At 45.3% G+C, this 27,373-nt stretch overlaps 2 protein-coding genes across 5 annotated transcripts in view; both read left to right on the plus strand.

Moving 5' to 3' along the window:
- Positions 1 to 9,213, plus strand: part of LOC130575273 (septin-2) — a 35,807-nt gene extending 26,594 nt beyond the window's left edge. The window contains exons 12-13 of one of the 3 annotated variants that reach the window (XM_057369039.1): positions 623 to 716; positions 7,359 to 9,213. In XM_057369039.1, the coding sequence (XP_057225022.1) occupies positions 623 to 691 (69 nt within the window). In that variant the 3' untranslated portion in view covers positions 692 to 716; positions 7,359 to 9,213. The remainder of the gene's footprint in view (positions 1 to 622; positions 717 to 7,358) is intronic. The other 2 variants (XM_057369038.1, XM_057369040.1) reach the window with 2 other exon arrangements.
- A 2,152-nt stretch (positions 9,214 to 11,365) lies between these two features.
- The window catches only part of SEPTIN5 (septin 5), a 39,339-nt gene continuing 23,331 nt past the window's right edge, over positions 11,366 to 27,373 (plus strand). Inside the window, exon 1 of one of the 2 annotated variants that reach the window (XM_057369046.1) lies at positions 11,366 to 11,449. The gene's annotated coding sequence lies outside the window, so the exon portion shown is untranslated. The remainder of the gene's footprint in view (positions 11,450 to 27,373) is intronic. The other variant, XM_057369043.1, reaches the window with a different exon arrangement.

Genomic DNA, 27,373 nt, shown 5'->3' on the forward strand with positions numbered 1-27,373 from the left:
AGACGGAAACTAACTTTTAAGTGYTGTAAGAAAATGYCTTMAGAAAACAGTTATTTCCAGGAAAATCATTGTTTAGATGTAAAAAATATCAGTGCTTAATATGTTTAGTCTGGCTTTCCAAATTTTATAAACAACTTTCTCTTTTGACTTAGTTTTTAAATCTTGTCYTCATGTTTGGCTGTTACTGCTGCCTGACAATTTGCAGAATTCTCTGAGAACARGATGGACATGATGCTGTGGTTTGAGCACCTGTATCAGAACAAAGCCGCTTTGGTTCACTCAGGTGTAGCCCTGTGCACACCTAAAGRACAAATTAAATTGGATTAAATGTTGATTCACAGGTCTGCAAACATAGCTGCCTTCAAAAGACTTGGACTCTGTTGCTTATTAGTTTTCATTATAAATATTCTTACAAATCTATTGTAAAAATTAGATGTAATGAACTGAAGAATATAGATGGGGRAAACCAAAGTATTCAGTTATGTAAATTACTGAACATTTCCAGTTTGTGAAGGGGAAAATAGGATCTGTGTTCTACCATGGAAGAAAAAGATGTACAGTTCCTGGATTTTTGGGCTTCTCATGAAGTTGTTGTAAACACTTGGGTGTTTTTCTCTTCCAGCTACGCCGCATGCAGGAGATGATTGCCCAGATGCAAGCCCAGATGAGGATGAAGCCTGGTGATGACTAAGATGCTTAACATCTGGATACATCAGGTATTGCTTTTCTGACTTGTTCTCTCCTCTTACATAAGGTGTTCACAATGATTATTGTTAATTTTGTACTTTGGATTTRTATTTACAGAACTTACAGAAAAAGAAAAGTGATATTCTGGGTAGACTAGAAAAAATCTATGCCAGTGTTACCTTACCAGCTGTTTTTAAGACCTGTAAATGCTTCTCTTCAGGGCCTTATTTTTGGATCATCAGGCTTTGCTTCTGTTAGCACAAACTACTCTGAATATTAATTTGATTATATGTAAACAAAATTTAGAGTGTTTGGGGGTGTGTAGGCTGATCAGTTTTTAACAGTTTTCTCAAAGAGCCGAACAAAATTTTACAAACTGCTCAGGTGTACTGAATCCAGACTCCCTTGATGGTGTGTGTGATGTATTAGGGGGCATCACAGTGAGTGAAGAAAAAATTTGTGTAGCACATACTCATTCTTTCTTCTGGTAGAATTCTTCTTTTAAATGCATGAACAAAATAATGGAAGGATATGAGGAGASTTGTTGCTTAATACTTCAGTTTAATACTCTAGTTGTGATTGCTGGTCTTGTGGAATGTAAAGCTTGAATAAAATGGATTATATTATCCCTTATGACCTTGTGTCAGCTGCCAACATTCCAAGCCTAAAATAAGGAGATTTTTGTTGCCTTTATTTGAACTTTCAGTCTTCCTGTTTACATAAAAAGAAGAAAAAAATAATTAAGAAATAAACTTATTCACTGGATTCTGACTTACCCCAAAAAGAAGTTGATGGGWTTACTGGTATGTGCACTGTTGTCATTGAGTGACCATAAGGGAAATAAGTAATTCAGTCTCAGATTTCTTGCTGTCAYAGTTTCAACTGTTGCAGATAGAGGAGTCTTCACATCATGTCCTCCATCTTCCATAGTAAGATATGTTTTTCCCAGAGTTGGAAATCTAAACACTGAGGATAATTTTGTGGCTGACCACAKGGTGTATGTGATAGCAGTGTCCAACAGAAAGCTCTCATTCCCCAGACAGGAGCTGCTCATTTTGCAGCCTGTTCAATATTGTCAAATTTTATGGTCTGAATTGAAGGTTCCAAGTTTTCACAGTGACTTTGTTATCATATGGCCAAATTCTGACCACTTGTGGAAATGGTTGTTTGATGCAGAAAAGCTTATTTAGTGAATGATTGATACTGTTTTTTGCTAAGGAACTCAATTCTTTGTGTGAGTTAGAAATAATGTTTAATCACACAGCATCTTGAAACTGATGCTCAGTAAGAAAAAACATCATAAATCTAATAACCTTGTCCATAGTTATTGTTTGCAGAGCAAAGGATGGTAAGGGGTAGAAATATATTCAGAGTTCTTTCTTCAGTTCCTAGATGCTGGCTTTGCTGTGAAATCAGCATCTGAGGGTGATGGGACAGAGTATTCCCACTAATGGTTAGCCAGAAATGGCCCTTGGTGTTTCACAGCTTCTGGCAATACTGGATATGGTCTTTATAAAGAGGAACTGGAGCATGGTTTGTCCCAGGCTGAATTTGCAGCCATGGCTACRTAAGTAAACAGAGTTCTGGGCATGCTCATGTCTGTCCAAGGAAAATGTTCCTCTGTAGATASCTCACACTGCAAATCTGCAGTGCAGCTAGGACCACGCCGGGTGTTAAGCAGGAGACTTTGCAGGCTTGAGTGTTCCCATGATCTTGTTGTGATTTGAACTAAATCTGGAGGTCAAGTTAATTGGTCTGAAAAACTGAGTATGTATGATTTTGAAAAGGATTTGAATGAGATCCTCATACATGGAGGTCCTGCTGTTTCTTTGGAATTTGCTAAGCAACGTTTGTACAGCTGCTGTGGAAATCATGTTTGGCACATTGCTTTCAGGAAAGGCTTTTGAACTTCTGTTTTTGTTACCCTTGAGAGATAGACAGACAGACAGACAGGTAGGTAGGTAGATAGATAGATAGGTAGATAGGTAGATAGGTAGATAGATAGATAGGTAGATAGATAGGTAGATAGATAGATTTTTAGTGTAGTTTGTTGGCCAGTATGCACAGTCAGAACTGCAGATGCAGTCCTGCCAAAGCAGGGTGTTGCTGTGTGATCCTGGCAGCATGTTTGAGTGAATCCTCATCCAGAGCTTAGCCTTAGGGAAGTTTCTCTCATGCATGTTAACTGACTTTGCAGCTTAGGAGGAGTGATGGGTTCAAACTCCAGCATTCCCATCAGATTTATTTGCTGTATTTTATTGAACTCGCTATTTCTAGAGAAACCAGRAAACTTGTAATTACACAGTGGTTAACAGAACCAAACTGCCAACAAATTTAAATGTAGTTGTTATTAATCTTTTTGTTCCATCACAGTTTATCCTGAGCATCTCTCAGGTTCTAGTTTTACAAGAACTTTAAAGGATCATCTGTGCTACTGAAAGCACAGTCTCTCCTCCCATTGTTCTTTGGCACACTTGCTTGGTGCTGAGAAAAAGATATGACTTTATAAACACAGAGTTTAAGTAAAAAATAGTATTTTYACACTTTTTATTTTGATTATATACCTAATTTTTGTATTTTCTTCAAAAGCCCCTTCAAATATTTTTCCCTATATAAAGCACAGAAATTAAGATTTTTTTCAGGTATTTTGGAAAAAGAGTGGTGTGGTATAAAAGACCTTCATAGGTAAGAGCTGGAGAATGAACAGTAGGGTAATGAAATATCTTAATATCCAAGTAGGTGAAATWCCCACTTGTGATTTCAGATGTATTTTGGGGTGGGGAGGAGATTGCTGAATGTTTGGGGTTTTCTAGGAGGGGCATTGCGTAATGATGAAAAAGGGCTAAACTCAAAAGACTGACGAGTCTGTGTTACCAGAATGTGCTACACAGATGGGATGACTGGAAGGTCTGGTTTGCCTGWTCCCTTTTGAATAGGGACTTCTTTAAAGGTTTTGTGGAAAGAGCAAAGGGAGAATTTACTTCAAAAMGTTTCCTTTACTTTCAAGACTGGAGTAAGAGAAGAGTAAGGGGAGTGACAAAGACAAAGATTACACTCAGGAAATAYATTCAAGGTTTCCAGAGAGTGTGGACAGATGTGGAGCAGTAGAATACTGAAAGGGAATGAAGATAAATGCTGGTAGAGACTGGATTAGAGGTAGGAAAGGAAGGGGATTTTGCCAGACTGGTCATTCCTATTTCCAAATGCAGTTTTTGACAAAAGCCTGTGAGAGCAGATTGTTGTGATTAAGATCTTTTGAGTGCAGCCCTAACAAAGGTGTGTTGATTTACACTTYTGCCTGTTTCCTCTAAACATTTCATAGCTTCTGTGCACAAACAGTGCAGGTGGAGCAGGCATTGAGAGCACAGCTAGACATGAGAATATTCTTAGAATAACTAGTAACAAATATTTTACCCTGACTTTTGATATACTCACCTTACTAATCCTCCTGATTTTTTTTTTCTTGTAAAATACAAGACACRGCTKTAAAATGTAGGAGCTGATTGGTTCTTATAGTTGACAATTCACATGAGGGATTGAAGAGAAAGGATGGAATAAGGTATCAAAACCTAAAACAGATTTCTTTTTATTTGGGTGCTCAAATATGAAATGCTTTCAAAATAAGCCTGCAGTAACTCCAGTAGCACATTCACTAGTTTCTGAGCTTGTCCATCTCAGMTGGGCAATTATTATGAAAAGCTGCAATAACTGTATCAAATTAAATGGTTATTGGTGGATGTTTCTCCCCTTTCCTTCACTGTTTCTCGAAATGTATCTCTTTGCAATCTGTTTTCCGCTTGTTATTCTTATAAATCTGGTTTGTCTGTCTTCACTCAGTTTCAGGATCATACTGGGACAAATCAGTAACAGAAGCCAGGCTGTGGAATGCTAATAGAGCCATCTGGAAATGTAGTTATAGTTAGGGAAATATATTCAGACAAAAAAGAAACCCAAGCATCTTGCACTTAAAATATCTGTAGGATGTTGAAAATTCTTTTTGTAAAGYGTGTGATTTCCACAAGTATTTTAAAGCCTCCTGAGCACATTAACACTATTCTGGTTCTTGATAAGAACAGTGCTAAAGACACCAAACAGCTCCTTCTTTCTACCAATGAATTGACATCGTTTAACAGAACAACACAAAGCATTGTCATAGCAACCAGCCTTCTAAAACGATGCTGCTGAATGCTGAATTGATCTGATGAGAAATGTCATTTGAGGAAGCAAGAGATGATGCTGTAGGGTTTGGCAGCTGAAATTGAGAGCCTAGRGAATGTGAAGCTTGGGCAAATCTGTAGTATTTGGAGCAACTGCCTGGCACTGCCAATGGATGTTTCTCTGGTGAGAAACTAGACCAGGAGGATGCTGTCAACCTCCAGCTCTCCTCAGCTCTTCTGGCTGTGGAGTTGTTCAGCAAACCCTGCATTGATGGGCTGGCACAAGCTTTTTCACCCTTAGAGAACAGATTTCTGTTGGAAATTATATGGCATCATGGGGAACCTGAAAATGGGTCAGGGCACTTTTTGCTAAAGAGACAGATAGTTTTGAATCTTGGATTCTGGTATGTAGATGTGACTCCGTGGTTTTCAACCCTATTAATGTATTGAACTGATGAGCATGTAAATCAGCTCAAAGGCCAGTTTTGTAACTTACTGTGAGCTGGGCTGATGATGTTTGCTGTGGGGAAGTATAAGCTCTTGCTACAGAGTAGCAAAGGAAAGGGAACAAACTTGGAGCAGTGAAGTCCACACAGGGTGACTGAAATAGTAGAGAACCAGAATGTTTGGGGTGCGGTGACAAAATGAGTCAAAACATAYGGCAGAGCATTGGTGTCATCCAGTACTCCTCTGCCTTTTGGAAAGATGCCATTTCTCAAAGTTCTGCTGACAATGGGACACTCAAAGGGCTGCAGTTACAGCATAAAATGGGTGCTATTTGAAGAAAAACAATTTAGGTGAGAAAATGTAGCTGCTYATAAAGCAAATATCTCTCATTGGGAATTCAGGTGTGAACACGTAGAGGAGTCAAGTCACCCTGTGTTGTAGTGGCGTTCTTGGAAGTGCTGAGGGGGAGGCAAACCCATTCCTTGACAAGGTTTCCAAAATCTTTATAAATACAAGATTCTGAGCTATGTGACCRCATGATCAGGATGCAGGTGTATGTAAGGCTTGCCAGTGAATGTACTTGCTGAGTTTTGTTTAGTGGCACTCTGGAGAAATGTATCCTCTTTTTTACTTGATGGTATGAGCTCAGATTGCATATAGATGCATTTGTTAATTCTGTGTGTTGTGAAATGAGCATGGGGGAACTACAAGATTAGTCTAATAAAGCTGGAGGTCAAACTTGTTAAGAATAGTATCAACTTAATTGTATCACAAAATATTGCCTTACAAGGAGATGAGGAAGAAAGARCAGTGAAATGAATCCCTGTTATAACTGCACAAACATACTTTGCCCAAGTGTGTTCTACAAGCTTATAAAGTGTGGGTAATGCTGCTAACATCAATGCACAGCTGTGCTTATAACCCAAGCCTTCATGTTTATTGGAAATTCCAGTCTTTTTGTGAGTCTGAAACATGAATTACAGTTTCTTCTTGAGGTATCTTCTGTAACAGATTAGAKTTGGGCAGGCAGTAGCAGAAATCAAGTTTCTCTTTCATATTCGAAGTAGCAGTATAGCACAACAGGTTAATTTTGAATTTGAATATTGAATTTGCTTAGCAATTTATGGACTCTGGTTTTAAAACCTTATTGCTAGCTTGCATGGTTTATTTGGTATTGGAACTGATGGGCTCCTTAAAATGAGAAGGAATTGTGTGTTGAACAGAATTCCCACAATGAGAATGGCAAAGAGTAAAGCACCTTGCTCCTTATCCCAGCTGTAGTCTGGATGAGTGTTAGAAGTAAGTTGACACAGCAGTGTGTTTTCTCCGATATTTCTATTTTTCCATCCAGATGAGTGTTTAGATTAAGCTGGTTTTTTCTGTTAGGAATGAGTATTTTGGGACTGGAGAATTCGAGGTGTTTCCCCGAGTTCTAAATCTGACACAACTTTTTATGCAGGATCCAACTTTCAGGGAAGGCTGGGTTTCTGCTTTCTTTGTAGTAGCCTTTTCGATTGTCAGCTGTAGAAATATCCAAAACTGGTAGTTATTTTTGAAATTACATAACAGTATCCCTTTTTTTCAAGCCACGGGAGCACTACTATATGAATGCTTGAAAAAAATGTTTGCTTTCCTGCTTTACCTTAGCAGTGTTGGTGCATGATATCAAACTTGCTGCCTTCTCCTAACCCTGTTTAGCTGAGTGGTTTATTTCCCTCAGCAGCAATAAAGCTTCACAGAACAGGCCAAGGTCGATGTGTTGTGTGCAGGACTGTTGAGGGGAGCTGTAACACTCTCCTTGTGTTCTTGCAGGCTGAGGGGGGGTGTGGGTGCTTAAGAAACTCTGTAGCTAAAAATAAGTCCTCATTTATAAGCTGCCATTAGACATTTGTGGTAAATATTTGGGACCAAACTGCTCAGCTGATGTAGTTGTAATGCAGGTCCCTGTGATGCAGGAACTAAAACTCCCTATTCCCCCAGCTCAGAGGGGCTCAGGCTGCCCCCAATGCTCTGACAGTGCTGAGAGTTTGTCCTTTCTAATGCTCTGTTTCCCACTTTTGTTCCCAGCAGCATACGGTTCTCTAAGTGGATGGGTGCTCTGTATTCTTTGCCCAAGTGGTAACGTTCAAATGCAAAAGCTGGATGCCACAGACCAAGACCTGCGTTAAAACAAACACAAAGTCTGAAGATTGTGTTGTAAAACTGCTYGTTTTATATATTCAATGTTATTCAACTTATAGTGTATCTTTTTGGATTCTTTTGGTAACACTGTCTTCATACTTATCCATGTGATTTTATTATCCTTCCTATACCTTTTTATTCAGAAACTGCTAAGAGTACACTGCTTGGACTAGTCACTGTGGTGGGTTTAAGGAATTAATCATTTATCTGCTAGGTTGTTCTGAATGGTTTCGTGGTTAACACTAAGACTTTGTGGCCTGTTTACAGTAAATGTACGTGTGTTTGCACAGTGTTATAACTTTCACCTGCCATTTTAGGTTATTATGTATCGTATCAGTTTCTCAGAACTTTCTCTGTGCTTTTGTTGCTTTTGAAGCTTCATCYCTGGTGATTTGCATTTGTGTGATGTATGAGAAAATGTACAAAGCGCCGATGATTCACCAGTGATTCAAAAAAGCTGACTTTTCTAAATCTCYGTGCCTTAACACACCATAAACACTCCACACACCAMCAACTTGTGTGGATGCCTCTGGAGKTTTGGCTTCAGGTCTCAAATATTGATGGCAAAAATTTGTCACAGGCATTTCTGTCAGCTGAACAATGGCATGTACTGAATTTTTATATATACCATAGCACTACTTTTCATTGAAGTTTTGTAATAAATTGTATGAATGTGGAAAACATTGACTTTTTTGGGGTGGTTTTTGTTGTTCTATTTCATTTTGCCTTTTCACGCTTATGTATGAAACTCTGTAATGGCATTGTGGACAGTGCATATTCAAAGGAATTGTGATGTTTACCCTGAAGGTGTTTTGAAAGTGTTTTCTAAAATTTGTCTACCTGCAAACTGCTTTGATTTCATTTCAAAACAACTTTCAAAGTGTTTTACCTGGAAGTTAGGTAGCAAAGCTTCATATCCACTTTTTTCCCAAAGTTCATTAGGCATCTACTGATGTCTTTAGATGGGTGAATGTCTTGGAAAATCTTTTTACACACCTTACTTTATAGGTTCATGAATGTTGCTATTTCCTTTATGTCATTACTGAGTTATAGCTCTCTTCTGCATTCTTTTGTAGTTGTGTGTTTTATATATGCACAAGTGTAAATTACTTTCCAAGTATGGAGTTGAGACACTTTGTCTTCTGTACTAAATTGGGGTGTCTTTCATGTAATGATTACCCCTAATTTTGCTGTCTAGCAATGAGTGTTTGATCAGGATAGGATTCATAAATTATTGGCATCACAAGAATGCATATTGGCTTATTTGGAGTTCAACTGCATAAAGTGGACATTACGTTGTTACTTCAGTGGCTGCTGTAATGAAGTTGAAAGAAGAAATGGAGTGACAGATTTGCATTCACACAAATTTTCTTCTGATTTTATGAAGATTTGAATTTAACCATGTCTGTCTGTCCAAAGGCCCAAGGTGAGAGATTTAATAGCAATTTTTTTTTCATCATTTGTTTGCTGTCGTTTGCACCTTTCTTCTTGTTTTTCTTCCAGGGTTTTGCATCATATTTTGCAACCTTCTTAATTATGTGCTGTCCATTTGTGCTTGTTAAAGTCAGGACAGCCACACCCCTCCTGAGGAACCCAGACTTCATCTGGAGACATGAGTTACAAGCTGGGTTAGCTCTCTGAGCAAAGGTGGCATGAAAGCTTAGTCTTTCAAAGCCAGCTAGGGCAACGGGGAAGCAGACTGTCAAAAACATCTAGTCTTTAAAAAACCTTCTGTTTTTAATAAAATTAATCTCTTTAAAGCAAGGCACCTAAAGTCACTGTCACAATTCTTGTGTGGGAGGCCTCAATGAAAAGATTTTTACTAGGAGATGATGAGTACCAATTGATAGTCTGTATTTTCTTTGGGTTTGTGGATGCCAGATGGAGCATTTTGGCTCAAAATTTGAGATCTATTTTAATAATTGTCCAAGAAGGGCTTGCAGAGCTGCTGGTTCCATATGTGAGTACTTTCCTTTCAACGTAGTTTTATTTTTTTATGCTTTCTGCCACTTCTTTGATGTTGACTGATGTTAGTTTTCAGTTACATTTGAACTTGGTTTTGTTAAAATACTTAACAGTTTACTGGGGGAATATATAGTTGTTAAGCCAAGTCTTTGTACTGTGGGGCTCTCTGGATAGTGGATACTGGCTGGACCCTTCTTTCTGGCCTTAGGTGTCAGAAATACATCAACTCCCATCAGTGTTGGCAGTGCCAGGGCCTTGGAAGACAAGTTCCTTTCTCTGCATTTCACCTTGGCATTCTCCAGATTGACATTTTCCAGCACTGGGACAAAGTGCCCACATGTAACTTTGGTAATGAGTGTTCAGCAGGATCAAAGAGCAGTTSACTGCGGTCCTTTCAGTCTTCATTTGCTTTGAAACACTGTGGCAGACTATAAAACAACTCATGAAAGGCTGATTGGCTCGTTTGGTGCCTTTAATTGTGGTGCAGAGTCTCTAATGATCTGTGGCTCTCTGGCATTTAAAAACAAGGAAATTTACTGACAATTACCTGATTTATTTTTTTCTGATGCTTTGAATCAATGGATAAAAGTGAACTCAGAATGAGCTAATGCATTTTGAAAATATGTGTGCCTGGGATTGCCAGGTCTTGCAAGTGTCTCCTTGTTTTGTTATGAGGGATGTTTTGAATGAGAAGGTGGAAGAAATGCCAAGATAAATGCTGTGATGACTACAAGGGTTTGAAAAGTTGGTGTTGTAGCATCTGTGTCAGGTTTGTTCCAAGGCAGGGCAGTGCCCTTCAGTTACGCAGCTGTCACCCTGCCGAGCTTATCCTGTCCTGGATTCAGAAGAGTTTCAGGTCTGATGATTTGCCTGTCCTTCAAATGGGGAARACATGACCACTCCCTGCAGCCATGGAAGGATCTGGGTGTCCTTACTCTTCCTTGCTTCTCTACTGTTGACTTTTCTATGAGCTGTTCTCATACCATTTGTGACTGCTGCTTTTCATTTAAGTTCTCTCTTGCCTCGTTTTAAAGAGTTATGCTGACAGCTTTTACCTAAAATAACTTTCCATATAACCTCTTTAAAATTTTTTAATGGAAACAGAGCACACATTCCTACTTCACACAGCATGGTTGCAGTATGATTCAGGACTTCCCACTGTATTTTGAGACGCTAAATCTGGAAGCRTATTTCCTATTTATTCCATTTGTGTTTGGGTTTTGTATTTTTTTTTTAATACTGTATTCCCCCTTGTCGCTGTTGCATTTGTGTTCCAGAGCAGGGAGTGCTGCCTTTTATAGTGTTTAAACCTTCAGGGAGGTGTAGCGAGCCCGGTGCAGGGGGATGATTGCCTGATTGCTGCCCATCGGCCCGGCTCGGGGCTGCGTTCTCCAGCCGCTGGCACGGGCGGGGCCGGGGCGATCTCTCCGGTGCTCCGGTGCTCCGGCCGGCGGGTCCCGCTGCCCTGCCCGGCTCCGGCAGCCCCCGGCCCGGCTGTCACCCGGCGGGTCCCGCTGCCCTGCCCGGCTCCGGCAGCCCCCGGCCCGGCTGTCACCCGGCGGGTCCCGCTGCCCTGCCCGGCTCCGGCAGCCCCCGGCCCGGCTGTCACCCGGCGGGTCCCGCTGCCCTGCCCGGCTCCGGCAGCCCCCGGCCCGGCTGTCACCCGGCGGGGGCGGGCCCGGGGCGGGCTCGGCTCCCGGGATTGGCGGCCCCGGACGGCCCCGGCCCCTCGGCGGCGGAGCGGGGCGGCCCCGGCGCTCGCACTCCTTCAGTCCCCCACCCACCCTCGCACACACGGGCACGGCTGTCGCTCCGGGGAGGCACCATGAGCACGGGCATGCGGTACAAGAGCAAGCTGGTCAACCCAGGTGAGGCGGCGGGGACGCGCGGCCGCTCCGCCCCGCGGCCCGGCGCGTCCCTCTCGCCTCACCGTGTCTCCTTTTCTCTCCCCGCTGCCGGTCCCCGCCGCGGGCATCCCATCCTGGCCGCGCCGCCCCGCAGAGGAGAAGCAGGTGGGTGAGGCGGGTTCCGCCGGGCACGGCTCTCCGCGGGGATGCGGCGGCTACCTGGGCACAGCGGCGTTCATCCGGGAGATGGGCGCTTCGCCTGCCGCATCCCCCCGGGTTTTGGCTCGSGTTTCTTTTTTGTCGCTGCCTTTGGGTGTGTCGAGCGCGTTCGGATGGAGAAAGGCAGCGCAGGGGCTGGCAGAGGCGTTTGGGTATTGGGAGCACGTCTCCCATCCCTCTCCCCTCCGCAGCACAGATGCGCAGACACAGCCCCGCTCCTGCCGCTCCTTGGTGCTGCAGCCATCGGCACCTCGCAGGCGGCCAGGATTTGGGTGTTAGGGAACATCTGTTTTGCTTTGCAAAGCTAATAGCTATTTGGAGACATGCTTTTGAGTCCTGGAGAGAGAGGAGGGGTGATGCAATCAGATGACTTCGACAGGTTTTTTTGTTGTCTGTTTGGTATTTAGAGGGATTTAGGGTGTTTGAAAGGAAGAGGAATCCTTCTCCGCAGAGCTTGAATGCTTAGGTAAGGGGTTATCAGGGTCCCGTGTGTTCCTCAGCACCATCATCATGATTTAGGCAACGTCTGCTGTAAATGGAAGAGCCTTTCTGTCTCCCAAGGGTGGGGATGGAGGTGATGGTTAACACAGCAGAGCATGGGAACAATCTCACCCATCCCCAGCCTGGCTTACACTTGCCTTTGGGTCCAGTCTTCTCTGAGGCTCCAATTCTGTATGAAGCAAACACCTTGCCTGCTAAGACCCTGGTACTGCACAGCTTTTTTGGGCCACAGAAAGCAAACTAGCATTGTAGCAGCTTGGGTATTCACCTGGCCATGGCAAGAGATGGTGTTTCCCTATATAATGCAGACTTGGCACTGTGCATTTTGCTGCTGATTGCAGTGATGAGAAGAACAAAGTAAATCCAGGGGTAATAGGATAATGGGATCAGCAGATRTATTTTTCCCAAGCCACTTGAAGTTTTGCTAGTATTTTGTAGTTATTTGTGAGTATTGCTGTTAATTCTTGTTTTATTTCTGGATGAAAGCAATGCATAATGTGTTCTGACATCTAGTGTAAGCTGTAAAYTGGAGAGAAGCTTTGTTAACCCCCCAGAAACATGCTGTTCTTCAGTTCATTTGTTTTTAAATTAAGAGGGAAGCGGGTTTTGTATAAGGCTCCTTTCTGCACATTCCCCAGGGGAAGAAGCGAGGTAGAGATCAGAGGAGTCTGTTGTAGATATTATCATAACTCCTGAAGGGCCTTGTCACACTGCATAGGCAAGAGCAGGCTGGAGTCTGTGCCCCAAAGAGCYGGTGTGTGCAGGACAGCACAGTTCCTGCTGGCAGGGGAGGTGTTTCCTCTGCTGTGGAGGGGTGTGTGTGTGTATCCACGGATCTTACGCTGAGCGTAGAGTGGGTCTTGCATGACAGAGCACAGTTCATYATGGATTTGGGCCAGCCCTGTTACTTGTGGATGGAAAGGGAAAACCAAGCTGTGAACACAAAGCAATCTGTTGAAATTAAAGCAAACATKCAAAAGCATAATTTATTTTTATTTAGTATTTTTAAGAGCAGGATTTGTCTTTATATGCTCCTTTTTTCCAATCTTCTTGCATCTGACAGCAGATAACCATATAAAGGATTTGCTAAAGCTGTGATTCTCTGAATTAATTTTTCAAAAACTATTATAAAAGCTATTTTTTAATGAATATTAAGTGAGCTTTTAAGAGGAAAGTAGAATAGATTGCATATAAGTAAGGTTACCTTTGGTAAAGTCTTAATAATATTCATGACTTACCGAGTCCATAGAATTGAACAATGATGTGTTGTCAAAGAATGTGTCTTCATCTTCCCTCACAGCATGGTCAGGGCTGATGCTTTGTCTGGGTTCAGGGCACTCTGATTTGCAGGTTGGGCTCCTGATTACGACCATTCTTCAGGAAAAAAATAACAGTAKAATCTCTACCTCTCTGATTTCCAGGGAATGACATCTTAATTCTTGAAGTCACTGGAGGTTTGATACTGGTCTCTGTGTGCAGAGCAGCCAGCATTCCCAGGGGAAGGGTTGTGGTTAAAGAGCCTGGGCTGCTGTGAAGCTCTGTGGCAGGTTGCCTGGTGACAYCAAGCTCCTCAGTTTTGTTATACCTCAGTTCAGCACTTCTTGGACAGGGATGGTTTCTCTCCTAGCAATTTATTTACCGCTGGATCACTAAGAGGGATTCTCGYGGTGAAGCTGGGTAGGAAATGAAGCGATGACTGATGTCCCATGTGCAGARGAGTAGGCCCCATGCTGGAAACCCAGCAATTTGTCAAGAGCATTGACTTGAGAACCAAACAGGGCAAGTGCAGCAGATGGACGCTCTGCCAAAGCCTGAGGTGCTGCTGTGGGAGGAGTAAAGGTGAAAGCTCCCGAGTACCTGGTTAAACTGGAGTCTCCTGGCACAGTCGTGCAGAACATGCCTCCTAGCTCATGTTGYTGGCGTGTGTGTGTTTGGGGTGTTACTTTGCCGTGTCTCTGAAGCTGGCTCCTGCTCATTCAGGCTCATGTCTCTAATGTTCTTTGAAGTTATTGTTTCTTTTTAAATCAGGAGGATGGGAATCTYTGCTTCCCAAGTTGATCTCTCCCCACCCCATCAACTTGCAAAGTTGTTTGGGTGTGGGAGCAGAGACTATCTGGTGGATCCAGTTCTTTCAGTGGGTTTGAAATTACAGGGCTGTGCCTTTTGCATTCAGCTTGATCCTTTTTTCTACTTGAATGTATTTTGAAGTGGTCTGTTTGTCAGTAGAAGTATAAATGGGGGGCTGTGTATAGAGAAGATGCTATGCACAAGGTAGTTAGATTGGAGGAGCGGTTTCAGTGCATGTCATTGTGAAGCATTGAGAACTGAATTCATTGCCTTTGTGTTTCAGTTTTTGAGAATCTGGTTTTATGTGTTAGAAACATATTCAGACTCCTTTGGCTTTTTCTTACTATAAAAAAAAAAAAAAAGGAGCAGAGATTTCTATCATTCCTGGAACAGTAGATATTGCAACAGCAAATGTCTCCTGGCTAAAATAGCAACTGTGCCAACACAGAGCATCATTTTTAAGGTCAACTTTCAACCCCAGCCTTGCCTACCAGGGAACACTGGCTGGTGGAAATCCCCCAGTTCCTGTTCATGTGTGCTGAACTGCCTTCTCCTTTTCTCTATTGTGCTTCTGTAAAAATAAGCCCAGGTGGGCTGACAGGAAAGTGTATCCTGTGAGAAGCTACACTCTGCATGGTGCTGAGGCACCTGAGGTAATTGTAGATACTGCATTTGGCACACTGAGGACAACTCCAGTGCAGGCAGCTGCTGCTGACCAAGAGCAGATTAAGAGGAGGGAAAAGTGGTGATTCCTGGTGCCTTGAGCTGGTTGAACATGACCTAATGTGACCCTCAATTTCTGTGTAGATACCTATGCAGKGAAAATTGATTAGCTGAGTTTTGTGGAATGTGTGATGAGAAATATCGTCTGAATGGTGGGTTCTCTTGTACAGAGAGTACAAGAGCTGTACAACAAGACCACAAACAGAGCTTAGTCTTTACAGAATCTCCCCAAAGTCTCTGCTGGAGTAGCTTGGAGGATTGGTACCTCGCTGTACCTTTGTGGCATTGCCATCTTTCACCTAAACGTTTTCCTTACGATAAAAGTTCTTGTAGTCTTGTGACTAGAGGAAAGTTCTTGCTGGTACAGAAAAGAATGGAACCTGGAAGGCGAACAAAGCACCACTGACTTTTTAATTTTTTTTAGAATCAAACCAATTATTTTATAATTGTGATTCTTTGAGTCATTGGGAGCAGCGGTATGGATCTGCATTCCTGCTCTGTATCAATTCAGGGTGGTTGTGGTGARGTGGCTTTATTTTTTTCCCCCTTGGAGWAAGCAAAATTATGTTTGCAGCTGTCTAATGGGATATTTCACCACAGCTGGATAGTCTCTCACTGTGTCATAGCTCGCCCTGGGTGAGGCTGTTTCTCTTTGACTCCCCACATTAATGTCTCTTCCAATCTCTGTGTWTTCCAACCCTGGTCATGCATCCTGGCTACCAGGATGCTCCTGCCAGAAAGGGAGTAGCAAATTAGTCACAGAATCTGGAGGTAAATACTGGAAACACTCTTAAAGCAGCACATCCCTGCTTGTTTTTCTGATGTCCCAGTGTATCTTGGCCAGACGTAGCATAGRAGTGGAAGCTTTTACTTCTCTGTGAAAAGGCTTGTGTGTTTCATTCATTTTTTTTGGCCCATTTCAAAAGCCAGCGTTGGTCCCTTGCCCTCCGAGCTGGGCAGAGGCTCAGTGCTCAGAGCAGTGTGTGGGGAGCGGGGTGGGGCTGCAGCAGCGCAGGAGGCTCAGCTCTGCCTGTCCTGCTGTGCATCTGTCCAAACAGCCTGGCTGCAGGAGGCCCTGGGTCACAGATGGGCTGTTCTGGGCTGGGAAATTTGTCCCGGGCACTTGGACTTGGTTTTTTTTCTTCCCATTCTTTGTCTGCTTGGCTACTTGGAAAAGGGCTGTAAAAAGAGGTCAGCACATGGACTTTGTGGTGAAATGGAACCACTGAAGAGCTGGGCACAGATTCTGTCTCCTCCTGCAGCTGCTGTCTGCCTTCAATTATTTATTTATGCTCCAAATGGATGAAACAGTTGCGAGTGCAGGGCAGGGGAGAGGTTCTGCCCTCTCGGTGCAAGTACCAATCTGCAGTTTATAGAAAGGAGAAGTAAGTGCTTCCTGCACGTGATTTTTGTCACTTCAATTTCCGTGCCCAGATACTTGTGTGCAACTCCAAAATTCTGCTGCACTTGTGTGAGTTGCACAGGGCTGTTCCAGCCACATGAACCAAATGTGTAAGTTGGACGGATGTTGGGGCCTGATCCTTGCTGATGTTCAGGAAATAGGAACAAACTTCATTTAACCCCGAGAGATGCTTGTGACACTTGCTCAGCTGCTGGGTTGCAAGTTGCTGGGGCTTTGCAAAAGACAGCTCACAGTTGCAGCGGGGAGAATGTTGCTGCCATTTGAATAAAGGTGAAACACTGTCCCTGGCTGCTTTCAGTCTCCAAAGTCAAGGAGTCTCTTACAGCCACTTATGCTCTCAAAATTGTTACTGGCTTCACGCTGATGCTGTCCTTCATTTGATGGTTCTAGCARTAAACGTAAGGTGCTTGTGTTATGACAGTTCGCTGGAAAAGCTGAGGAAAGGCAGGTTGAGAGAGAGAAACAACTGGAGGAGTTCAGTGTCTTCTAGAACCCCTATTGCCCAGTTTCAGTCTCAGTTGCTGTTCATTAAATACTCAATAACATGGACATTGTGGGAATCCAGTGGAGATTCCGGCTGGTTGGTCTCTGTGCCAGGCCAGGCTGGTGCCTGCTGTGTATCTCTAGGACTTTGCCAGATCAGTTTTACATGTTCAGTTGTCTTGGGACACTCCACTGCCCACAGTGGTGCTCCTATAACCATGCTGCAGTTACTGCTCACATGTGCTGAAACCAAGCCTGGGAGCTCRGCTCCATCCTTCATACTTCAGGTATTTCTTGTTGAGGTATCTCTTGGCTAAGTCGAGAGGGTTCCTCTCCCATTCCCATTTCTCTTCCAGTTCAGGTGGCCACTGTTGCTTTTTTTCTTGAATAGCAGACCATGAACTGAAAGGCACATTCTTTGCTTACCTGTAAAGCTTTCTTGCCTGTCCAACACTAAGTCTTTGTCCCATTCTTGCCCAAGGCAAAGGTTTCCCTGTGACAGTGAAACCACACAGGATAATGCTCTACTCATAAAAGAAACTCCTCTAATAMCTGTGTGACTTCAGATGCTTGTGAAGTGCATGCAAGTTGTTTCATAGCATACTGGAATAATTCCCATAGGGGCTGGATTTTGTGTGTGTGCATGTCTATAGTGTGGTTAGCCTTGAAGCACAGGAAAAAAATGTCTGTCTGCTGTTACACATTCCATTTCTCCCAGAGATTTGTCCCTGGAGCTGTGAAGAGGTTTGTAGTCATCTTGTTCCCACAAAAGTGTTCAGGAGCTGGATTTGTGTGTGGTGCTGGGATCAGATGCCAGAACATATGCTCTTCATCAGTATGGATGTGTGCTGCTGTTCATCCATGACTTGGTTTTCCAGAAACCCTGAACAGTGGAAGGCAGCAGTGCATGCTGWGAGGGAAGATTTGGATGTACAGTGCTGACCATAAGGGCTGCAGGAAGTGGAACAGATCTGTTGCTCCTGACTTAAGTAAGAGCTGTCTTTGTTTTAGGACTGAATGGGGTGATATTCTTCATTCTTTTTGTATTGTCAGTGCATTAATTGAAATATGTTATGATCTGCTAACATTCAGCTCTAGAGTGCTGCTCCTCCCCTCAGTCCTCACTCCCTGCCCACAAGGCTGGTACCCCAGCAGCATCACAGCAGCCAAGCACCAGGGGTGGCTGGGAGGAGAGTGCTGAAAWGGTGCAGAGTCTGTTTTGCTAATGAGCAAAGCTTGGCTAAGTGTTGGCCAAGAGCTGAAGAGGAAGTGAAACCCTGCACARGCATCTGCAAGGGTGTAGTGCCAAGAATGGGAGGAGAATTGTTTAGCTTCTGGCTTGAGTACAACTGTCCACTCCTGAAATCAAAAGAAATAAGAGAAGTTGAGGCTGAAGTTGAGCCCAGAAGAGGGATGTAGCTGTGCCATGCAGRGCAGGGCAGTGCAGAGATGCTCAGGTGGCAGAAACCTCTCTGGATTCTGCAGTGCAGCTCTCAGCCCACCTCAGCCTGTGCTGTGCCATGGCAGCCAGGGCCACGAGGGAGGCTCAGCGTTAACGCTTGGCAGGATCTTGGGCTGTGGTTCCTGCAAGCCTGGGGCTCTGTGGGGTGTGAGCCAGGGTAGTTGTAAGTCACTCAGAGGTGGGAAGCCCTTACTAGAGGTTAACTCCAGTTCTTCCATCTGGGCTGTTTCTCTGCACAGCGGCCATGGCTGATGGCAGTGGCTGATGCAGTGACAGCTGTGCTCACCCTGCCCCAACTCCTGCTGGGGACAGAGGGACACCGGTGCCTGACTCTCCTGTGCTGCAGGACCACTCCGTGCCAAGGGAGTGAGACCTGAGCTTTGTGCAGCTCAGCCCTTTGCTCTTGCGGGGATCTTTGGGAGTGCCCTGTTTGTCTTGAAGTTTGTTATCCAGTGTGTCCTGGGTGTGTGCACGGAGCTGGGATCGCCCGTCTCTGCCTGACCCCACCCSAGGCAGTTGGTGCCGTTCTCCCAGAATGACTCCTGGCAGGAAAACTGGGAGCTGGGAGTGCAGGCTGAGCAAATAAACCACAGGATCATAAGTGTTAGCTCCTGGAGACTGGCCATGAGGAGCGAGCCCGTCCCACTGACCTCTGGACGTTCAGTGCAGGAGCRAGGGAGGGGAAAGAGATCCACTCAGCCTGTGGGAAAAGAGCCTCCGAGGGCTTAACATCTTCTGCTTTCTGTGAGGCAAAGCCCGTGGCAGTACAGATGTGGCTCTAGTGATTATGTTTCATTTTTTCTTGCATTTTTCCTTGGTGCATGAAGCTGTGTGAACACACACATGAAAGCTCAAGCCAGGCCTTTTACTGCTCTAGTTTGTATTGCAATTAATTTTAAGATTACTTCCCAGGCAAGTCACTTTGCTTTCAGCTTTTTGTAATGTCTCCTGGCTGTTTCCTCAGTGTGGGAACTATTTTAATCCTTCCTGACGCACTGAGCTCATTCTTGCTGTGATACGTACACACATGTAGTCTCTTTAGATCCTGCAGTCTTACATCCACTTTTATTTTCAAATAAATTATATACTGCATTAATTATATATTCAGGTGAAAYGTGAGTCACAAAGGCATCTGCTGTCTGCCTGACCTATGCACAKGGTCCCCTTGGCTGTGCTTTCTGTTTGGTTTAAAGCTCTCCTGAGTCTCTGCAAGTGATATGAAGTCCTGGAAATGTGGGTAGGCAGTATTGGAAATKCCCATCTGGACCAATAGGAATTTCTCTCTGCCCAAGGCCTCCTGTAAAAAAAAATGTCAGGGAGATTTATGGCAYTTAAGATCCTATAGATTCTCAGAGGTTCCTGCTGCTTAGAGCATCTGATGCCAGCAGGGATCAGACAGTAATGGAAGAAGGGTTGGAGCCTTCGGGAGCTATTTGCTCTGTTTTGTAGGCAGTGGGCTCAATCAAGGCAGCAGGAGTTAATTCAAGAGATGCAGCTGGTCTGCAGYAAAGCCTTGCTGTGACTGCACAGGGCCAAGATGAGCAGGAATGTGTCATTGGGACCGTGAGAGATGCTGTAAGGGATGATCTCTTGTCTCCTGGTGGTTGTTTTTGCAGTCCCGACTCTGAGACGGTTTCTGTGATGCAGATGGAGCAGTGCACTGGAGCCCTGAGCTGGAGCAAGCAGAAGAGAAACTGCTTGTGTCTCTCGAGKTTTATACCTGTGCTGTTTGGCTGCTTACTTTAAAGAGCTCCCTCCCCTTGAAAGGAGCCCTTGGCAGAGTGTGGATTTATGAGGGAAAGTGGGCATCAGGGAGGACATTAATTTAGCAGAACTTGGTGCTTTTACTGAGCAGTTCACCCAGGCRCATGCTTGGGAAGCACTCCAGGTTCACTGAGCAGCTGGACTCTCTGGATCAGCTCTATTCTGCCAGCAGCCCTGGGGCTCACACTTCAGTGGCTCAGCCCAGGCCCATGAAGGTCAGTAAGAGTCCTGTTTGCTGTGAACACCCCAGCAGTGCCATGGACCTGCTTTGGACCTGCTGACCATCACTGTGCAGGGGAGCGTGTCCTCTGSTCACCTGGATAGGCCTCATCTGCTCTGCTCCACCATGCTTGGCTTCACCATGATCACAGCATTAGACTTTGCAGCAATTTGAGTAAAGCTCAGCRTTGCTGTTCCTCAGTGCCTGCTCTGTTCAGCTGTCCAGTCCCTGAGCAGAGGCTGCCTGCCATCTCAGAGCTGTGGGATGGCATTATTTGCTGCAGCTCTCATTAATGTCACTGAAAGCCTTTCTGTTTGAGGTGCTRGGGCTGGTCCTCAGCAGCTGCTCAGACGTCCCAGCCAGTGCCAGGCGTTTTGCTGCCTCCTTTGAATGCCCAGTGTCATCTGCACATGTCCCTGCTCCTCCCGTGGTCACACTGTCATGGGCAGGTGTCAGGCAATAGCAGAATTGTTCTCTTGGTAAACAAGTGATGGTGTTATTGGAGCTGCCCCTCATGTGGCAGCAGTGCAGTGTGTGCTGGGGTTGCTAATGAGAGATATCATGGGGCTTGTTAGTCTGAAAGCTTAATGAGCCATCTTCTGGTTCTTCTCAAAGTGTGTGGATGCTTATTCCCGTGAGCTGTTCCTGTGCTGCATCTTGCACTTGGGTGTTTGGTACTGAAGTGTGTCCCTCTGAGGAGCTCTCAGCACATATTGGGCATTTTGGAGGACTCAGATCCATTTATCATGACGTTAATGCAGTGGACATCCAGGACATGTCCGGTTGAGACTGCTGCTCTCATTTCCTCAGACATCCTGTGTATGCTTGAGGGCTCAGCTTATTTGTGGCTCCAGTGAATCCATGTGTATTGGGAACCTAGAGCTTGTCCTTAGCTGATTAGGGATTTTCCTTCATGACAAATAACTATTTTTCTTTATTATTTTTCAAAAAATACAATAATTGGGGCATCCACCCACCTCTTGGCTGGCATCCTGCAGTAATAGGCCAGCATGTGCTTTYTTCAGAAGAGGAAGCAGGTCTGGCTTTGTATTTGCAAGGCAGTGGTTTATAAATGAGCCTGAAAAGCCTACGAGGGTCAGTGGGATGAGAACCCACACAGAGAGTAAATCTGAGAACATAAATCCAAGAAAATATATCCCAAAGAGATTAGCAAGTCAGAGATTGTTCGGCTTGGCAAGTCAGAGCCCAGGCTGGTAGCCCAAGAGAACCCCTCTTCATTTTTGTATGTGACATTGGTCCAGGCTTAGTTTGAAGATAGTTCTCTCCGGATTCTTAAAACACATRAAGGTTTGACCTCACGCTGTGCTGCAAGTCCCMAGAGCTATTCGTGGGTATCTAATCTGATTTTGCACCCAGTTCTCCTTAAAGGGCTGCGAGTGACAAATTACTCTTGGCCTGTTGTGGCTGTCACTTGAGCTGACATTGCAGGGGRTGCTGCTCTCTGCTAACCCATCGACTGAGTGGAGCATTCCCCATCGAGCCCTGCTCCTCTGCCTTACCTACATGGCTGTTTCCATTTCCTTTGGGTTGCCAGTAGGAAAACACAGTCTAGCAAATGCAATTTTTTCCACTCCATTGCTTCCAAGTTCTTTCTAACGTTGCGTGTTGCTGCCCCTTGTGTGTCCAACAGCCACAGCGTTTACAGTCAAATGACTTTCTGTCTTCTCTACTATCTTCTTTATCTGGTTTCATTCTGACTTCCAGAAATCCATTGTAATCATCTCAAAGGTGACACCTTCATGAACTCTGCTATTCCAGTGCCTGCTCTGTTAGCATCTCTCATCTTGTATCTCATGTACTTTGCCATTTTTGTTATTTTTGGATGAGCCCAGAAAGAAATTTATGAAATCAGCAATACCACAGAAAAATCCTCAGGAGATAGGATTCCACAGTTATCTGTTCCTCACAATCAGGACTGTRTTAATGAGTTGCTGATAACAGTTTTGCTACAGGACAAGTAGAGAGTGTATTGATGACTCTGACTGGATAAACTTTACAGTGGAAATCCTGTTCAAACTGGGTTGCCTGGTCTGGCTGCAGTATTTTACACTGAATTATCAGTGGTGAGATTTGCCAAAATTGCAGAGTTGGTTGTAAACCCTGTGCCTTTTTTTTTTTTTTTTTTTTTTGGAAAACCCTAAGAGCAGCTCTGATCTTCTTGTTCCTAGTACAAAACTCACTGGGGCCTTGTGACAGGATGGCAGAGTTATTGAGTGTTTGCATGGCAGTGGTGTCTGTGGAGCCTCTCCTGAGCCACAGCCCTGCAGTTTCCCACTGTGCCAGCCCAGAACTCTGGGCTCTTCCTGCCACAAATGAAGTGATCCTGCTTGCAGAGCCTCTGAAATGTCGGCACATTCTGGATTAACCAAGGAGCTGACACATTCCTCTGGTCTGGCTTGGTGGTGTAGAGATGAAAGGCAATGGGCTGAAACACGAGCTTTTCCACAAAGGCCATTGTACAATGTAGTTACTTAAAAGGCAATTTTTTTAGGCACTTTGCAATAATAGGAACCAAGGGCCAGCCTTCTTTTAATACAGATGAAAGTGCCCAACTCCTTTGAAACTGAGAGGAGCTAGATACCTTCTGTATTTTTATAAAWTTGGCTCTGGTGAGCAGCCTTGTCACTGCTCTCCCCCAGCATCCCTCTCTGATCTAAGCTGCTGTGCAGTAAGAGCTCTCACCATCTCCCATGAGGAGGCTGCTGCTGCCTCGGCATTTACACACCTGGTGCCAGGCTTACAGTTGCCTTTCATGTGCTGTGGTCCATGGATTAGRTCCAGGAAAAGGGTTGGTGAAGGAAAATAACTGAAAATACTGCAAGAGCTATGTTCCAGGCTGCTSTGAATGGCCCTTTCATCTTTGGTTCAAAAAAATCAGTGAGAGTTGTAGCTCTGTGAAAGGATCATGGCTGTGCTCAGGAGTGTTACACCCATCTAACATTTTAGTTTCTGTATTGGAACTGAAACTTTTACAATGCTGCTTCTATTTTAGGGATTTGTTCAGCAGATATGCTCCACTGCAGATTAAAGCTCTTAACCTCATCCCTCCTTCTTTAAAAAATTGCCCTCGTTATTTTCCTTAAACCCTTCCTGTGTCTCTGTGGCAGGAGCTGGTCGGTGGATGGGTAGTCCCTGTTTATCACAGTGGCTGTGCTGCTTTCTGACTGCTCTGTGTGCCTGGCAGTTGTCATTTGTGCTGAGCATGAGCMCTCTGTACCTGGGATCATCTCTGTGCCCAGCTCAGCACCCTGACATAGGGATGTGCTCCCTGGGAGTGTGGAGCTGACTGCAGTCCACCCTCTGGGTGACAAATCCAGGGCTGAGGATCGAGGCAGAGCATTGCCCTGRGGCCTTATTCTCCCATGTGCCTGAATCTACCTCACCCAGACTGCAGGCAGCATGGAAAACTCACACAGSCTTTGCTCTTGCAGATCTTTTCTTACCTTCTGCAGTGTTGATATCTGAGGCCATTCTTGCCTGGTTGAACTCCCTTGGGCTCTTCTCTTTCTGGATGCCCCAGTGACAGCAAGGGTGGCAAAGCAAATAGTTTGAGAGAAGTGCAATGAAGCAGCTGCTTGCTGTAGCWAGAACATCTGGATTGGCTGGGCTCCCTGCACTTTGGGAATGGGTGCTTTCACCTTTAAAGTCCAACTCTAAGGCCCTTGAATAAACAATGGAATAGGATCTGCTCTCAGGGGAACAGTTTATATAGTTAAATCTAAGTATTACTGGAAAAGGAAAATGAAACATTTACTTCTGACTTTGCCAGGGCACCAGTGTCATTATGGCTGTGGAGTTCCATTGCGTACAGAGACCAGGGTTTGCTTGGAAAGAGAGATTTTTCCTGAATTAGATTACTTTATGCTGCTCTAAGGATGGTAATGTTTTCACAGAATCTCTTCCATGTCCTCAGGTCTTGCTGCCCAGAGTATTCAACAGTTCCTCAGTGGATCTTTCCAGCCTATAGTTCTGGAACACACCACATGTGGGGGTGGGTTTGTATGTTTACCTGTATCTTATTTCTGAGTTACTCAAATACTGTACAGTCTGATTCTTATTAAGTTGTCCTGAGTGAAGTCTTATTGGCTTTTATCTGCATTTTGAATACCTTAAAAATAAAAAAAAAAATGCAAACCAGAAAACTGCTAGGAAAACTGGGAGCATTAGTGCATGCAGCCAAGGAACAGTTGGGTATTGGAAAAGAGTGAAGCTTAAAGCAAGCAGGAGTTTCCTACATACAGTGCTGGTGGGGTTTTTGGAGGGGGGACAGGGAATGTGGCTTGGAGCTCTCCAGGGTGTCTGGGTACAAGGTGAAGAGCATGACACTTCTTCTTAAGGGTTTCCAGCAGTGGATCCTGCAAGGCTTGGCAGACATCACAGGCCCAGCCAGGGCAGCTGTGGGTGTTTGCAGTGAAGTTCTCTGTGCTTGGAGGTGGCAGAACTGAAGCCCAGGATGTAATAGCTTTGTCTAGAGGCATTTCTGTCTGGAGGCGATCATTTTTAGGGATCTGCAGCATACTTTGACAAAGGAGTGGCTCTGCTCCCCTGTGAGTCAATCACACCACAACTAAAGCTTCCCAGAGGCACTGGAGCCTCAGGATTCCCCTTAGCCCAAGTGTTCAACTTCAGASCTGTTCCTGCCACGCAGGGGTTGGTGTTTCTCAGGGCAGTGGGTGTGCAGCACGCCCTGCTCCACTCACTGCTGTTGGAACTCTCCTGTTGGGAGCTCTCAGGCACTGCTGTGTGTGAGATCTGTGGTTCCTCATGTCCCCAGCAAGGCAGCCTGTCTGTTGGAGAGTCACTTCCCCACCAGGTCCTCACTGTGCTGGTGACTTCTGCAGGTATCTTACTGAGTTACAGGTGTGAAGCCAGAATTGGCAGAAAGAAGCCGGTGGGAATGCAGCCAGGTGGGAACAGCCTGCTGCTTCCTCTGSTGAAGCCTGTTTGTGCTGCAGGGTATTTATTCCTGGTCTGTGCAGAAGAGGAGCTCCCTGTACAGCCCAGGTCTGTGCCAGGGGTTGAGAGAGGTTCCTTTCTCTGGTGCCCACTGATCCTAGAAGGGCTGAAGCCCACAAGAAAGGTCGGTCTCACTTTCATTGCAGTTTTCACTGGTTGTTGTCCAGGGCTGGCCTGTGGAAAGAGGCTGAGGAGCAAAGTGTTCTCTGGGAGATGCAGTCATGCTGTACTTCTGCTGCTGTTCAGCCCCAGGGTTGTCGTGTGATCCAAGGAAACTGTCACAGGATTGGCAGAACACATAATCCTGAGCTCCAGTCTTCAACCTGCTTGAAGGAAGCCTAAAATGATGCAGCATGTGAGCATGCTCTGCCCCTTGTTCTCCTATCCACTGCATTTGCCATAGCTCAAATCACCCTGTGGGGTCATGCCATTGCAGTGTCCAGTGGCTGCTGTGTCACCAAGGCCATGTGCACAGGCTGCAGGCAGACTGGAGTGCTGTGCTGACAAAATGGCCCTGTCCAATGGCTGCCAWTGCAGTGAGACTGGGAATCTTGGAGGAGACCCACGAAACCTGAGTGCCTCCCTGTGCTGAGCAAAGTCTGGGGTGAGGGGAAAAGGCCATGACGGTGTAGGAGTGTGCATATGACAGTGATGTGTGGTGGCTGTTACTGCCTGAGGCACTGCTGGGTGCTGTGGTCGGGTTAGAGCTTCCAGGAATGAGRCACTGATTCATCATCTGTGGTCAATGTGTTTTTAAAAGAATGCCACTAAACGGTCAGTCTGGTTTCTCCTGGCCAAGTGTGACCATTGCAAGGCTCTTTTCCTTAGGGGTTCTTCATGCTGGTGACCTGAATTTTCATTTTCCTTTCTCAGTCTGGTTCCTCAGGCATTTGTGCTGTCTGATCCAGGTGGGAGAATCCTGCTGCCACCTTGGCCAGTGTGGCACTTGCACAGTGGAGAATGGGGCTGTGCTGGAGAAACCCCAGGGTTGTGGTGCTGGTGCTCAGTGCTGCAGTACAAACCATTTCCAGCAYCCCCTGTGTGGGGTGATAGAGTTGGGCTGCTGCAGTTGGAGCTGGCACAAAGCAGAGCAGTGTGGTTGAGCTCATCTGACAACACCGAGCTGTGATTTCTCCCCACTGTTCTGCCTGGGTTTGGATTTGGGGATTTGGGGGTCGAGTATGGAGCTTGTGCCMTACCCTGCTGTTAACTCAGAGCAGTTTCTGCCAGGTTTGTTGTTGCAGGGGAAGGAGGGAGGGTGGAGGGTTCGGATGGCAGGCGACTGGGAGGCAGAGATAAATGAAGTGTTGAGCTCTTAATGGGGAACATGCTCCATTGGTTTGGGTTTCCCTCCCCACCCATCCCACTCTTTTTAATCTGTGGCACAGTCTTGGGAGCAATTTGAGAACGGAAGTGATTTCAGACTGGAGGTGACCTCATCCGTCTCCAGCTCTGAGGTGGAGCAGTATTTGGAGGCTCAGCCAGAGCTTATGATGCTTTTTGTATGATGCAGGAGGGGCTGAAGAGAACCCCTGCCCAGTGGGGGCAGCTGTGTGAGGGGGAGGGGAGTGGGTGATGGCTCTGGGGGTTTTTATCTTTATTCTCTTCTTTCTTCATGTTAGAGTGGGGGGAAGTAGGAAGGAGAAGCAGAGTTTGAGAAACACAGCTGGACACGTCACACAGCAGAACAGTCAGTTCCTGATGGACAGTCCAGGCCTGTCCTGCAGGGTGCTGAGCTGTGCCCAGCTGGAAAACAGTGTGATCATGTGTTGTGTGGAAAGGTGCTGAAGGTATGTGCATGGATGGAAAAGTCCCTGCTGGGCTCTTTGAATCTGAGGGCCCCATGGATCAGCAGAAAAGGGGATCAGAGCCCTCCTGGAGGCTTTGCTTTTTAGGAGCTGAGATGTCAGTGAGAAATGTGGGAGACCTTAGGGTCTGGAGCATGGGGTGGGAGCCAGCTTGGGTGTCAGCTCCTGGTCCAGATAGTGATGAGGAGCTCACGAAATCACAGACAGATGCTACTTGCAGAAACTGCCAGAGAACTCTGCTTCCTGACATGGCAAAGGGCCCTTCTTCCTCCCTTGATATCTGCTATTTTGAGGTGGCCAAGATTTTCTGTTGCAYAGTTGGAGCCTGGAGTCCTTGGACTCTGCTGGTGTCCAGCTCTGTCCTGGATGCTGTGGCTGCTCTGCCAGGTGCAGCTCTGGATTCAGGAAATGTCCATGTTTTTCAGTAAGGACAGCTTCCAAG

The sequence above is a fragment of the Malurus melanocephalus genome, unplaced genomic scaffold (genome assembly GCF_030028575.1).
Source record: "Malurus melanocephalus ecotype Western Australia unplaced genomic scaffold, MMel_1.1 scaffold_102, whole genome shotgun sequence".
Taxonomy (NCBI): Eukaryota; Metazoa; Chordata; class Aves; order Passeriformes; family Maluridae; genus Malurus; species Malurus melanocephalus.